Genomic DNA, 14,250 nt, shown 5'->3' with positions numbered 1-14,250 from the left:
AACTTCGTTGGCGCGAGGCGAGAATTTGTTGAAGCTTTAAAGGAGATGGATCAAGAGGAACTCAAAGAGAGAGGATGCGAGTTCATCTTTAATACCCCAGCCTCAAGTCACATGGGCGGAGTCTGGGAAAGACAGATCCGCACCATCAGAAGTGTTTTGATGTCTATCCTTGAACAGTCTGCCAAGCTACTGGACTCTTCCTCTCTACGAACCTTTCTTTATGAGGTCATGGCAGTAGTGAATAGCAGACCGCTGACTACGGACAACCTGAATGATTCATCCAGTCCAGAGCCATTGACACCAAACCACATTCTGACCATGAAGTCCACAATCATATCACCTCCGCCTGGGAAGTTCGTCAGGGAAGACCTCTACCTCCGTAAGCGATGGCGTCGAGTTCAACTCCTGGCCAACAACTTCTGGTCACGCTGGAAAAAGGAGTATCTTTTAAATCTCCAAAATAGACAAAAGTGGACTAAAGACCGCAGAAATGCGCAGGTCAACGACATTGTTCTGCTAAAGGATGAAGGGATACCGCGAAACAAATGGAAGTTGGCCAAGGTTACCCAAGTTCATCCTGGAAAGGATGGGAAAGTGAGGACGCTCACGTTGTTGCTCAGTGATCCCACGCTGGACAGAACGGGAAGACGCACTTCCAAACCAGTCTACCTGGAGAGACCTATTCAGAAGACGGTCACGCTGTTGGAAGCTGAATAAAGAGCACAATCTACCATTCACTCACTCAGTTTATTAGCTGGCTTTATTGATTGTTACTGATTTGTTACATGATAGTAGTTAAATAAGTTTAAGTATTCAAGTAATGTTCATACACAGTATATGTGTCTTTCATAAGTAATTCTAAGAAAATCACTCGTGATTTGGTGGGAGTGTAACTGCACACATGTCAGTTTAATGTTCTGATTTATTTATATATTTTTTGGTTCCTACCTGCCATTATTGTGCGGACCTATTGTTTGTATTTTTGTTTCTGGACGGTGCCACCTTTGGCGACACCAACTGGCAAAGCATGGTAAGGGTGAAAACGAATGGTTGTTTCCACAAGTGACAAAATTAATGTTAGTAACAAATTAAATATTCACACAGAAGACAAAGAAAGAAGAAAGGACAAGATTCAGCCCCTTTTGGTAGTGTGCAGCCTACGAGGTGTGTTAATTTTGTGTCTGTGTAATTATGTTAAGCTACAAGCTTTGCACGTGTATTTACATGATTGCATTTTTATTTTCTTTAGTTCTCACGGGTCGGTCGGTGACCGGGAATAAACCCTGTTTTCTAAAACGAGCTCGGGTCTCATACTTTCTACCGGGAGGAGCTACACGCTGACTACAGAGATCGCTGACCTCGTGAGTAGACGACTGGACAGAGGCCTTGATCAAAACACCTTTAACCCTGAAACTGAGAAACAAAGAGTGAGAATGATTTTAAATCGAGATGATCATGGGTCGATCTTTGGCGGAACTAACACCGAGACTGTTTTTGATGAAAGGGAAGATAACTTGTCAGTCATTTCTAGAGCCTCAAAACGAGCAGATGCAGAAGCGGATCTTGCAGCTAAATGCGAGCAAGCAAAAGCAATGCTGGAGATACAAGTCCAGCAAGCCAAACTTAGTAAACTGGAGAGTGATTGGAAACTCCATGAGTCACAACTGTTGGTACAATTAAAACAAAAGCAGGTGGAAGTTGACTTGAAATTGCAAGAGGAGAAAACAAGGTTGAAACTGATGGAAGTCGAAATGGATGTTAAAGTGGCTGCAGCTCGTGTTCAAACATACAATCAAATTGAAGGGGATGCTGCTGATGAGCCTTACAATCCAGACCCTGTTAGAGTGACTCCGCCTATGAATTTGAATAGTCATCTAGACACAGTAGCCATCTTTGCTGAAACAATCGCAAATTCACTCTCCTTAAATCGCCTCCCTGTTCCTGAGCCTACCACATTCGCTGGCGATCCTTTGAAATTTGTGGACTTTAAGGTGTCATTTACAACTTTGATTGACTCTAAACCTATTCCTGCAAGCGAAAAAATGCTGTACCTGAAAAGCTACCTTGCTGGTGAGGCACGTAAGGCTGTAGAGGGATTCTTCTATCGGAGCTCTGAAGATGCTTATAAAGGTGCCTGGTCTGTTTTAAAGGACAGGTACGGCAATCCATTCGTTGTTCAGAAAGCTTTTCGAGATAAGCTGATGAAATGGCCTAAAATAGGTCCAAACGACCCCCTTGCTCTCAGAGATTTTTCTGACTTTCTAAAAGGCTGTGTAGAGGCCATGCCTCATGTTAAAGGGCTGTCTATCTTAAATGACAGCGAAGAAAATCATAAGCTTTTGAAGAAGTTACCAGACTGGGTTGTGCGCAAATGGAGCAGAATTGCTGTGGAAGAGCTTGATAAATCTGAAGAGTATCCAAGCTTTGAACACTTTGCTGAGTTTGTGCAGAAGGAGGCTCGCATAGCCTGTAATCCTATTGCCTCACCCTTCTTGTTTAGCGCTAGATCGTCAGATGATACATTTCCCAAAGGAGTAAAGTCCCTTAGCACTAATGCCCAAGCTAAAAATCAGACATTCAAGATGTCAGAACATTTTTCTGACTCTGTTTCTAAGTCAAGGCTACCATGCATTGTCTGTAAGGAAGAGCTGCATGGCATCGCTAAGTGCCCTCTCTTTGCATCTCAGTCAATGGGAGAAAAAAGATAATTTATACATCAAAATCGTCTTTGCTTTGGATGTTTACGCAAAGGACACTTTGCAAAGGAGTGTAGAACTAGACATATCTGTGGAGTGTGTGGTCGACGACATCCCACTTGCCTGCACAAGGTGGGAGAAAGGCAGAGTGGAGACACAGCAGAAGATGCTCCCACAGAAGAAGAACCAAGTACGGAAGTTCATGAAGCTCTGTCACATAGACTCATCCGTAAGGCGTCTGCCACTTCTAGTATCATCCCAGTCTTCTTGTCATTCAATGGAGACCCTCAGAAGGAAATTCTCACATACGCTCTTCTTGATACGCAGAGTGATTCATCCTTTGTCTTGGAAAGTCTTATCAAAGAGCTAAATGTTATGACTCGACCACTCCAGTTAAAACTCAGTACAATGACTGCCATAGATACAGTAATACCAAGTCAAAGCGTCTGTGGTTTGCAAGTTCGAAGCTTTAATCGTGGAACGTGACTTTATCCCTGTTGATACGTCCTCTATTCCAACAAAGACCACAGCATTGCAATGGCCACATCTCAAACATCTTGCCAACGAGTTGCCAGCGCTTCAAGATTGTGAGGTAGGGCTGTTGATCGGATACGACTGTCCTTCAGCCTTAGCACCCCTTGAAGTTGTTAGAGGCAGTGAGAATGAACCATTTGCACAGAAAACTGAGCTGGGTTGGAGTATAATAGGAGCCGCAAATCCTCACCTCGACAGGCAAAAGAAGATCAAAGTCCTAGAAACCACCATTGAGGAATCCCAATGCAGACACCAGGAGCTGGCTCAGAAGAGTCTGCAGCACGAGGGGGAAATGAGAGCCCCGGAGGACTGTGAGATCGAGAGGGAACGTCTCCTGATGCTCCAAGAGGAGCCTGCCCTCAAAGAAAGCTTCCTGCAGGATGTTCAAGAGGAAGATGAGGAACCTGCCCGTGGTTCTGAGATTGCCAAAATGCTGGAGCTGTCTAGAGCCAGTCAAGATGACTCCAGTAATGGCGAAGGAGAAGAAAGAGAGATCAGCGAGGTAACAGGAACACTTGATGATCTTCAAACCCAGAACACCATGTCGCAGGATGAGCTCACTCTGATCAGTAATGTGAAGGGTGAGCTTGAGGCAGAGCTGGAGAGAGCCAAAGAAGACTTTCAAATGGGAAAAGAGGAGCTGGAGTTCAAAACCCATGAGATGCAAATGGCCATGGCTGGTGCTTCTACTGAAGGTGTAATGGTCATTAATCATGACCGGCAAGATCAAGATGTAGAGCCACTTACCAGTTCAACCCAAGACCAAAACTCCCAGCACAGCGAGGAGCATCAAAACCTGAACCAGGAGTTGAGAAACCAGTGTGAGGAACTGATCAGAGAGCAAAACACTGTCATAGCTGAGTGTCACCACATGGGGGACATGCTTTGCACCGTAGAGACGGAACTGGGTGAGAAAACAAACGACCTTGTTGTACAATATCAAGCCCTGAAGAAACATGGAGCTAATAAGGTACGACATCTTGAGGATGAGATTGAACAGCTCACTCAAGAGAGGGATGAGCTGCTGGCGAGGATGAGTGAGGTTGTTGAGGAGAAAAGCTCACCATCATGGAGAGAGCAGTTCAAAAATTGGTGCTGCTCCTGGAAAGTGAACAATGACATGGGAAACATGCGTATGCAGACATGTACATTTGGCCCTTAGCATAGTAAACCATGTTAATTTGCACGTTTTAAGGATTAAATGGTCCTGAAGACTTAAATCATTCATAAATATGGAAAGGTTTCGGATTGAATGATTGGTGGGAGTGTAAAGGACCATATTGAGCCAATTTGTTTAGTTGATACATTTTTCTTTATGATAAACATGGGATTTGTTATGAGTATAATTTCAGTTGATTATTCTTTGGATGTGTCTTAAAATTGTAATTTCTTTTTCGTGTATATATTGTATTTAATATGATTTGTATGTAAATTGACCGGAAATCCGCCCACATTATTTAAAAGGTCCGGCGGGCGGCTCCAGCTGTTGATGATCAGCTGGCTTCTGACAGCCGGGTAAACCTTTAAAACTTCCCTGGGCTTTCATACAGGATTGGGTCCCTTTTTGTCATCTGTGGCTCTGTGCCGGTCAGTCCATACATTTTTTGTGTTGATGGTGATGAACAGACAATCACCTTTTCAGGGTCTGCTCTGTTTGTGCGAGAGGAAACCAGTTTGTTTCGCATTCCTTGGAGAGCGCAGCGAGGTACGATGTTTGTATTTGTTTTCTGGTTGTTTCCTTTGACAATTTGATATAGTTGTGTATGTTTTTAACATTGTATTATTAAATTAAGAACAGTTTCATTCATGAGTTTTCTATACGCGCTGTGGAAACTAGTTTTATAAATTGTTTGTATCCTTTTCCTATATAGTTTTCACGGTGTCGTAAGGACTCTGTCGGCATGATTCCGGATGCGACTTCAATAAAACAAACCTTACGCATCAGTCGAGACTCTCTACCTTTTCTTCAAATCCAAGGTCTGCTACAAGAACTTTTAGACTTCTCTACCTCCATCATGGGGAATATTAGTGTAGAGACTGGGGATGTCAAAGGTGACCAACAGAAGATCATCAGGAAGGTTAGTGAGGTTAAAGATCTTATTAATGAAATCTGTGGAGTCTCTAATATACGCTGGTAGTGTTTGGACACAAGGTTTGATATAGTGATCCACAAACTCTGACAAATGTGATAGTAAAGCTTTCATCTGGGCCACAATAGGGCGACCCGGAGGATTTGACAGGCTTTTGTGCACTTTGGGTAGTGTGTAAAATACTGGACAAACGGGATGCAGACAATACAAGAATTCACAAGAATTCAGAATTGCTCAACCTGAAATGAAACAACTTTATTCTTCAACTGTCTCGATACCAACGCAGTAAAACAAGAGTACAGTCACAGTGCCGCCTAATGGTCACACAGAGTAATGCCGTTGTTTTCAAATATACTACATAGATGAAAGGGAAGACCAAAGGTTCAGGAAAAGTTTAAACCTCACAAATACGACCAAACAATCAACACTGGGAAGCACTTTTGACTTGTTAAAATCCTAACTTTTTGTCCCTTGTAATTCCAGACCCCCCACAAGAAAATGTTTGTAAGGTGGAGGAGGACGGGGTTTTCAGTGACCAGCACCTGGATAACCTGGAGAGGAGCTGCAGCCCGGACCAGGAGGAACCAGGGCATCCACAGACTACAGAACTGGAGGAAGACTCCAGCGGTCAGGAGATGAAACGCAAGGACGTAGAGGTGGATGTCTCATTGGTCAATGTCGCTGATGTGAAAGTTGAAAATGGTGAACCAGGACCAAACTGTGGCCAGCTGCTGTTGCACACTTCTCCTGAAGCTCAAAACAAAGATGAGGAAGGGACTGAAAGTTTACGTTCAGACTCCAGTAAAACTGCAGATCCGGAGCCAATGAGACAACACGGTGACCACGAAGATGCTGCTGTCCCGTCAGACAGCAACTGTAAATCAAAGCTGGACAGGACCCACACGGGGAAGAAGGTATTTTCTTTCAGCACTTGCAGGGAAGATTTCAGTAAAAGTTGTAATTTAATGGATCACATGAAGATACACACTGGCGAAAGGCCGTACCTGTGCAACACCTGCGACAAAACCTTTACTACATTATCAAATCTTAAACGGCACATATACACGCACACGGGCGAGAAGCCCTACATCTGCAAAACATGTGCAAAAAGTTACAGGCAACGTTCCCACCTGGTGGTTCACTCGAGGATCCACACTGACGAAAGGCCGTACCTGTGCAACACCTGCGGAAAATCGTTTGGACACGCATCACTTCTTAAAAATCACATATACACGCACACAGGCGAGAAGCCCTACATCTGCAAAACATGTGGAAAAAGTTACAGGCTACGTTCCACCCTGGTAGTTCACTCAAGGACCCACACGGGCGAAAGGCCGTACCTGTGCAACACCTGCGGAAAAACCTTTACTGAATCATCAGCTCTTAAACGGCACATAACCACACACACGGGCGATAATCTATATTTGTGCAAGACGTGCAACAAAGGTTTTAGCCGCAGAATTGATTTGCTGAGTCACATGAAAAATCACCCGGAGTAGAAGTCTGGTGACTCGTGACAAATGAAGCTCATGTTGTCGTCCTCCGGGGGCAGCTGTCCACTCCTGTCTGACCCACAGAAGAAGAACCCGCAGAAGTCCAACTACCACCTCCTGTGGCTGATGAGCCTAATCTCCTCCCCACAAGGGTTGCAGGTTCAACCCGGATTTATGCTTCTCCGTCAACTTGGCGCAGGGGGAACGATGTGGTTGTGTACTTTTTTTCTTAAAGTTCTGCATTGAGTTTGTTTGAATCCCTGTTCCTTCTTAAAATCGTATTATTTGTTGCTGTTGGTAACTTGCCGTCTCCACAGTGCAAATAAAGAGCTGTTAGTATGTGCTGAAGTTTCTTTAAACGTGACAGTTTATTTCGTTCATCTACAAAGCCTCTCACACGTTCTTTTTCCCATCTGTTTCTTCTTCACTCACATTCTCTTTGTAAAGTTAATCTGCAGCTCCATGTTGTTAAACTCTCTCCATGTACTCTGTTCAGAGGTTATATATTGTGATATTATACATAGTTTGCTGAAAACTGTAAAAGGCTTTATACATTTTATAATCTGAGCTGCACGTACATCAGATTATTGTGATAATTCATGAGACAAACTAAGTCAAAACAATCTAATTTAAATGATCCATGCTGTGTTATTGTAACTATACAAGCTAAAGTTACAACATATTTGTGTACGTTTTTCATATTATTGAAATTATATAAAATTAACAATATTATTGAATCACATGTATAAAATCAAGTTGTACTAGATTTACAATTCGTCTGACACATGATTTCTTCTAAAGCTGATGTTGAGATCCGTGTTGAAGCTGCAGATCTGCAGGTTGGAGAGCAGGAAGAAGAGGGAGGATCATCGGGATCAGATTCCAGGAAGAGGACAGACTTGGAATTTAACCTTTTTATATCAGACATCCGTTTAGAAGTAAATGTCTTTTTACCTCAACTCATATCTAGTCAGAAATAATCATGAAAATGTAATTAAGTTTTCATTTTAGATGGATGAATTATTTTATTGTTTATAATTCTGGAATATTACACTCTCCATATGTAGAAAGAGCAGCAGTGCCCCCTGGTGGTGAGTTATAAAAGTTCAACATAAACCCAAGAGAGAACAATCAATAATAATAATAATAAAAACACAAAATATAAAAAAGACTTTAGTGCATCAACAAGAGGAAAGTTGTCAGTGATTAAGATTATTGGTACAGCGTGATCAGTACAACCGGCATTTAACTCAGAAAACAATGTGGAAAGAGAAATGTCATCAAATGAAGTTGAAAAGTGGAGATGCACTTTTGTCCTTTATCCTCAACTTCCTCAATCACGTCATTTTGATCCAGTTTGTTATTTCTCTGGTCTTGGCTTCATCAAATGACACATCCAGGGACAGAAGCCGTGCATAGGTGTTCATCCTGTCCAGGTGTTGGAAGGTGAAGTGAAGCCGAAGCCATCGCTTCATCCACTGATCTGTTGGCACGGTAGGAAAACTGATAGGAATCCACTGTGTCAGGAACCATGGAGTTGATGTGGGTTAAAAAAGATGATCTGCTCTGTTGGTCTCTGGAGAAGGTTGAATGAAAATGTCTCTCCATGAATAAGGACTAAAAATAACGTAAAAGTTCAAGACAGACTAATTAACCACAATATTTAACCAATTACGATGAAGTCATTAATAATATGAATGAGATTGTTAATAATTAACAGGTATTTTGTGAGTGTTGGACCAAAGCTGGCAGAAAAATGTGTGATCCTGGATCAGCTGATGGATGGAAGGAAACATTAATAAGTAGAAATCCAGATTCAATGTTTCTCACAGCTGTGGAGGAGAGAGAAATCATAGATATTGTAAGTAAATGTAAAAACAAGGTGTCAACTGACTGTGGTGATATGACAATAGTCAAAAAGGTTATTGATGGATTGTTAACTGACATACAGCTGTAATCAGTCGCTCAGAACTGGGACATTTCCAAAAACAAATGAAAACTGCAAAAGTCATCCCACTGTACAGAACTGGAGACAGACACCAATTCACTAATTACAGGCCTGATTCTTTACTCCCAACATTTTCTAAGATCTTAGAAAAAGTATTTATTTACAGGTTGGACAAATTAATGCCAATCAAAAGGCCACGCCCCTAATTACGCATTAAACTTCTTGCTTTATATAATTCCAACCTGCCACAATACGAGGAAAAAGAGGCTTCAAACCCCTGCAGAAAACCTGTGGGAGATTCATGCATGAATGAACCGTCATTCTGAGTTTGGGGGTTAGTTTGGGATCTTTATTCCCTCTAGTGGTTAAATGTTGGAAACTGCAGCTTTAAATGAGTCTTGTATATCTATATATTTCACACCAAAATCAGTTTGATAGTTTGATCAGTTGGATATTTAAATGTTTTAATGTCTCAAAGACTTACCATGTGTATTATTTTGAAGCCCATTGCAATAAAAGTTTCTTAACAACATAAATGTTTTATGACAAATAATAAAGAACACATGAATTAAAAACTATTTTTATTTTATATATTGATATTAATCAGAAGCTTATCATATAAATTGCGTCAGCTCTCATTGTGTTGGAAAAAATAAAACTCTTTCTAAACCTTCTTGCTTGTGTTGTTTTCTCAGATGTAAATCACTTTGGATAAAAGCGTCTGCTAAATGACAGAAGTCGTAGTAAACCAGTGATGAAAAGAATGTTGTATGCATTTTGTTCTAATTATTTTCGTTGGTAAATGAAATACTTACTGTAACTGTGAGAAGGAACTATGTCATTTGTTCAGACTCCACTGCAGCCCTTCAGAGTTTGACTTCAAAGAAAACAACAAGAGAAGATCTAGTGTTGGAAATATTAATGGTATTGTGGAGGTTATGCAGAACTGGAATTACTGTGCAGTTTTGTTGGGTTCCTGCCCACATGGGTGTTGATGGCAATGAGAAAGCAGACAATATTGCTAAAAGGGCATTGAAATTGAGTAGTGAGGTAATTATGGAAATTCCTTTTGGTAAAGGTGAAGCAAAATCATGAATTAGAAAGGCAGTGAGGGATTCATGGCAGAAGGTGTGGGACAACGGTGTAAAAGGGAGACATTTTTATAACATACAGAAGTCAATTAACATGAAGGTTTTCAAAGGAAAGTGTAGGAGAGAGGAAGTCATCATTTCTAGATTAAGATTAGGTCATACTAGTTTAAAATCAACTCTGTATTTAATGTCAAAGTCCGTGTGTGATAAATGTGATGAGTGTGATGTCACAGAGAATGTAGAGCATGTGATTCTTAAATGTGGCAAGTATGAGGTAGAAAAGGAACGCTTTAAGAGACAGGATGTACGAGCTGGGACGGGAATGGAGTTTAGTAGGTTATTAGGGAGGAGTGAGGTGATGAGGGATTGTTATAAGGAAATCCTTGTCTTTCTTAAAGATGCAGGGATAGATAATAAGATTTAAATGTGGTTATCTTATTTTATTTAGGTATTTCCTTTTTTCCCCCCCTTTAAGTTAGACTGTAACCCGGTGTAATAATGATCCTGATGTTACACACTCCGGTACAGCAGGTGGCGGTAGAACCTAATAACGTTGGTTGTGATCCGCCATTAAACCTAGAGAAGAAGAAGGAGAGGACGGTTCTGTTGTTTCCTTTCTTTTTCCTCTTCAACAATGTCTAAGGTGAATCATCTGAGAGAGTTTATCGGTCAGCGACTAACAGCAGCTGCTGTAGAAATATTGTCAGTGTTTGAAAAAAGCATCTTGGAGTATGAAGAAGAGCTCGACCGTCAGCGCAGACTGTTGGACCTCGCCTGGAAACCTGAAATCAGACTCCACAGAGTCGGTACGTAACCCTGGAAAGTTGAATGAATGAACACATGAGTATGACTCCTACAAGATCCCTTTGTTTCCAGTTAAAAGCCGTGGTGATGAAGCAAACCAACTAAATGGGAAACTCCCCAGCTCAAGCAGCTGCTGATGTGGGATTCGGAAACATCCCGAACTAACTTGTTGTTCTGTTTACTTGGTGCTGCCTTTCATGCTCCATTCACACTCTGGACCAGACTCATATTTCACACTTTACACTTAATCCTTTATTATGTAGAAAAGATGCAGATCACACTGGCTCCGTGTAGATTTCTTTTTTTTTTAGATGTATTTATTCAGCACCGTATAAAAACAGAACAAGTAACATACAAATGTAAAAGAGAGATTGGTAATGTGCTAGGCTGAGGCAAAAAGCCCAAGGGGCTTATACGAGGCCTCTACCTGTAAAATACAGCAAAATATTGTACAAAGATTTAAAATATGCAGAATACATGATTGCAGTCTAAAAACGAAGACAAAGCAAATAAACAGCAGCATGAATAGAATACATGGTTTCTACATGATTAAATTAAAAAATAACACATCTAGAAATATCATTAGATAATCTGATCAATTAAATGTGTCCTGAGTTTACGTTTAAAATGATTGAATGAAGTAGAGGTAGACGAGATTGCTGTAGGTGTTCCATAACTGTATCTGATGGAGAACTGACACAAACCAGTACGGAACTTCAGGAGATTTAAATGATTAGCCTGTCTTGTATTAAAATGGTGCATATCACTGTTGAACTGAAAACAATCTTTACATGGCAAAGAAAATGAAACTGGCAGGAACAATACTTTGAAAATAAAATTGCAGGGTTGATATGTATTTAACTTAAAGTTGGGTAAAATATTGAGTTGTTTGAAAAGAGAGGCAGAATGAGCAGACCAATTATTGTGTGTGGCAATCCTGCAGAATCTTTTTTACAAAATGTGAAGTTTATGAAGATGTGTGTTGTAGGTTGCTCCCCAAATAATATTACAGTAAATGAGATATGGATATATACTAAAGAGTTAGGAGACAATTTTCATTCACCAAACAACGGAATTTGCCAATAATACCAATAGATTTAGATATTTTTTACAGACATGGTTGATGTGGTTTTTCCAGCTTAAATTTTCATGGATAATTACACCAAGGAAGGTTGTTGATGTAACCTGAGTGAGCGGGTCGTCTCCTATAGACAGACCAGTGTTAGATTTACAATATATTTTATTTTTTGATGCAAATATAATAAAATTAGATTTTTTTTATATTCAGTGATTTTTGTTAATATTAAACCATTTTGAAATGTTTTGTAAATCATGGTTGGCCTTTCCCATTAGAGATGAAAATCATTATGTGAAATAAATAAGTTTGTATCGTCGGCAAAAAGTACAGGAAACAAGGAGGACGAGGCTGCGGCCAAATCATTTCTATGAATCAAAAATAGCAGGGGCCCTAGTATAGACCCCTGGGGGACCCCGCATTTTAAGGCGGCCCTCTCTGATGATTTACGGTCAATGATGACAAATTACTGACAGTTATGAATATAATTGAAAAGCCACACATGAGTGATTCCAGCAAATTCATAGTGTAGTAATTTTTGAAGAAGAATATCAAATTTAACTGTGTCAAAAGCTTTGAATAAATCAAGAAAGATTCCCAAAGTGTATTCATTTTTATTGATTGCAGTGTGAATTTTATCAACCAATTGAATTATAGTCATTTCTGTAGAATGATTTTTCCTAAATCCATATTGGTGTTTATACTGTATATTACAGTCCTGCAAATGTTTCATCATTCTGTTATAGACCAATTTCTCCAGGATCTTTGAGAAACATGGGAGAACAGAAATGGGCCGGTAGTTACTAAATACACTATGGTCTCCAGATTTGTAAACAGGGACTACTTTGGCAATTTTGAAGTCATTGGATATTATTCCAGTTTCTAGAGATTTGGTGGAAATATGGGTCAAAGGCTTAGCAATTGAATGTCTAGTTTTCATAATGAAGTTAGATCTGACCTCATCATGACCAGCAGCTGAGTCTTTCAGGCACATCATTATGTCCAAGATTTCCTTCTCTGTAGGAGGCTTGAAGCTCTGAATAGAAGGATGGGAACCGGTCAGAAACTCAGATGGAGACCCGGCTATAGGAGTTATCCTTTCTGAAAGAACTGTACCAATATTAACAAAATAATTGTTAAAAACATATGCAATGTCAGATGGGTCAGAGTAGACTCGATTTTCATCAACAAATTGAGATGGAAGAGTGGCTGTAAACTTATCCATATTTAGAAGCTGGTTAATGACTCCCCAGGTAGTTTTTATGTTATTAGAAGCCTCATTGAATTTGTCGGAAAAGTACTTTTTCTCTGCAGTTCTAACAAGATTATTATAATTGTTATGATTGTTATTGTTATGTTATAATTTTCTTTTTTTTTTTTTTTTTCAATATTTTTATCCCGGTTTTTTTCCCATTTTTTTACCACCCCGTGCTCCTACCTACTGACAGTCCTGGGCATTGCCATCCTCTACCAACCCCAGGAGGGCCCTGCACTGAGCTCAGGTCTCCTCCTTAACCTGAGGAGTGAGCAGGCCGCATCTTTTCACCAGACAGAATGGGGTTTCTCCGGCCGAACGTAGCGCGTGGAAGGATCACGTTATTCCGGCCGGATCCTCCCCACCCCATCTGGCGCCCCGGTTGGCCAGAGGGGGCATGTATAGCCCAGGACTGTGTGCATGTTTTTGTGAGGGTAGCTCACATTAGCTACCCAGGGGAACACGGGGAGAACATACAAACTCCACACAGAAAGATCCTTTCACCAACCCCACCCATGGTGTGGGCACTGAAGTCATGGGAGAACTAACACGCACTTCAGCACCCACAGCGTCCCCCGGCGGGAATCGAACCCAGGACCTTCTTGCTGTGAGACAGCTGCACTACCAGCTGCGCCACCGTGCCCCCTACCTGTCTTATAATTTTCTATATTAATTGGGGATGAATTACTGGTGAATTTCTTATACAATCTATTCTTAGCTTCAGAGACTTGTGGAGATCTGGTGTAAACCAGGGTTTTCTAAATGCAGAGACCTGGTTTGCTTTTTTGCTGACAAGAGGAAAGCACCTGTTGAATACAGAGTTGAAAGACTTGAAAAATAACTGATATGCTTGTTCATCATCATCATGGGTGTATCCATCATCCCATAGGATGTCATCAACCTGCTTCTCAAACCGGTCAACATTTATTTTGTTATACACTCTATAACTTAGAACTATAACTTGTAAGATGTGAGATGACACTGGCAAAAAACACGATGGTTGGAGGATGTTCATATAGGTGTTCATGTGCAGTACTTGTAGTTAGATCGTTATATATGACGCAGAAGAAGCCATTTCTAGAACAACAACTTTATTCTTCAACTGTCTCGATACCAACGCAGTAACACAAGAGTACAGTCACAGTGCCGCCTAATGGTCACACAGAGTAATGCACTTGTTTTCAAATATACTACATAGATGAAGGGGAAGACCGAAGGTTCAGGACAAACTTTATTTAATAATAATAGATAATATAAGTATCGA

At 40.7% G+C, this 14,250-nt stretch overlaps 1 protein-coding gene across 1 annotated transcript; it reads left to right on the top strand.

Annotated features, from left to right (window-relative positions):
* The first annotated feature begins 6,033 nt into the window (after positions 1-6,033).
* On the top strand, positions 6,034-10,950 carry LOC133440670 (zinc finger protein OZF-like). The gene is made up of 2 exons (XM_061717993.1): positions 6,034-6,755; positions 10,920-10,950. Exons 1-2 carry the CDS (start codon positions 6,145-6,147, stop codon positions 10,948-10,950), a joined length of 642 nt encoding a protein of 213 aa, XP_061573977.1. The 5' UTR covers positions 6,034-6,144.
* Positions 10,951-14,250: the final 3,300 nt, after the last annotated feature.

This window comes from Cololabis saira, chromosome 3, assembly GCF_033807715.1.
Source record: "Cololabis saira isolate AMF1-May2022 chromosome 3, fColSai1.1, whole genome shotgun sequence".
Taxonomy (NCBI): Eukaryota; Metazoa; Chordata; class Actinopteri; order Beloniformes; family Belonidae; genus Cololabis; species Cololabis saira.
The sequence above is the reverse complement of the archived record's forward strand: the minus strand, read 5'-3'. Positions and strand labels throughout refer to the sequence as shown.

Excerpts from the sequence above, each read along its gene's own strand:
- LOC133440670 (XM_061717993.1), top strand. The coding sequence starts at position 6,145 with ATGAGACAACACGGTGACCACGAAGATGCTGCTGTCCCGTCAGACAGC. Across the intron at positions 6,756-10,919 it reads AATCTATATTTGTGCAAGAC|AAAAGATGCAGATCACACTG; the intron begins GTGCAACAAAGG and ends TTTATTATGTAG.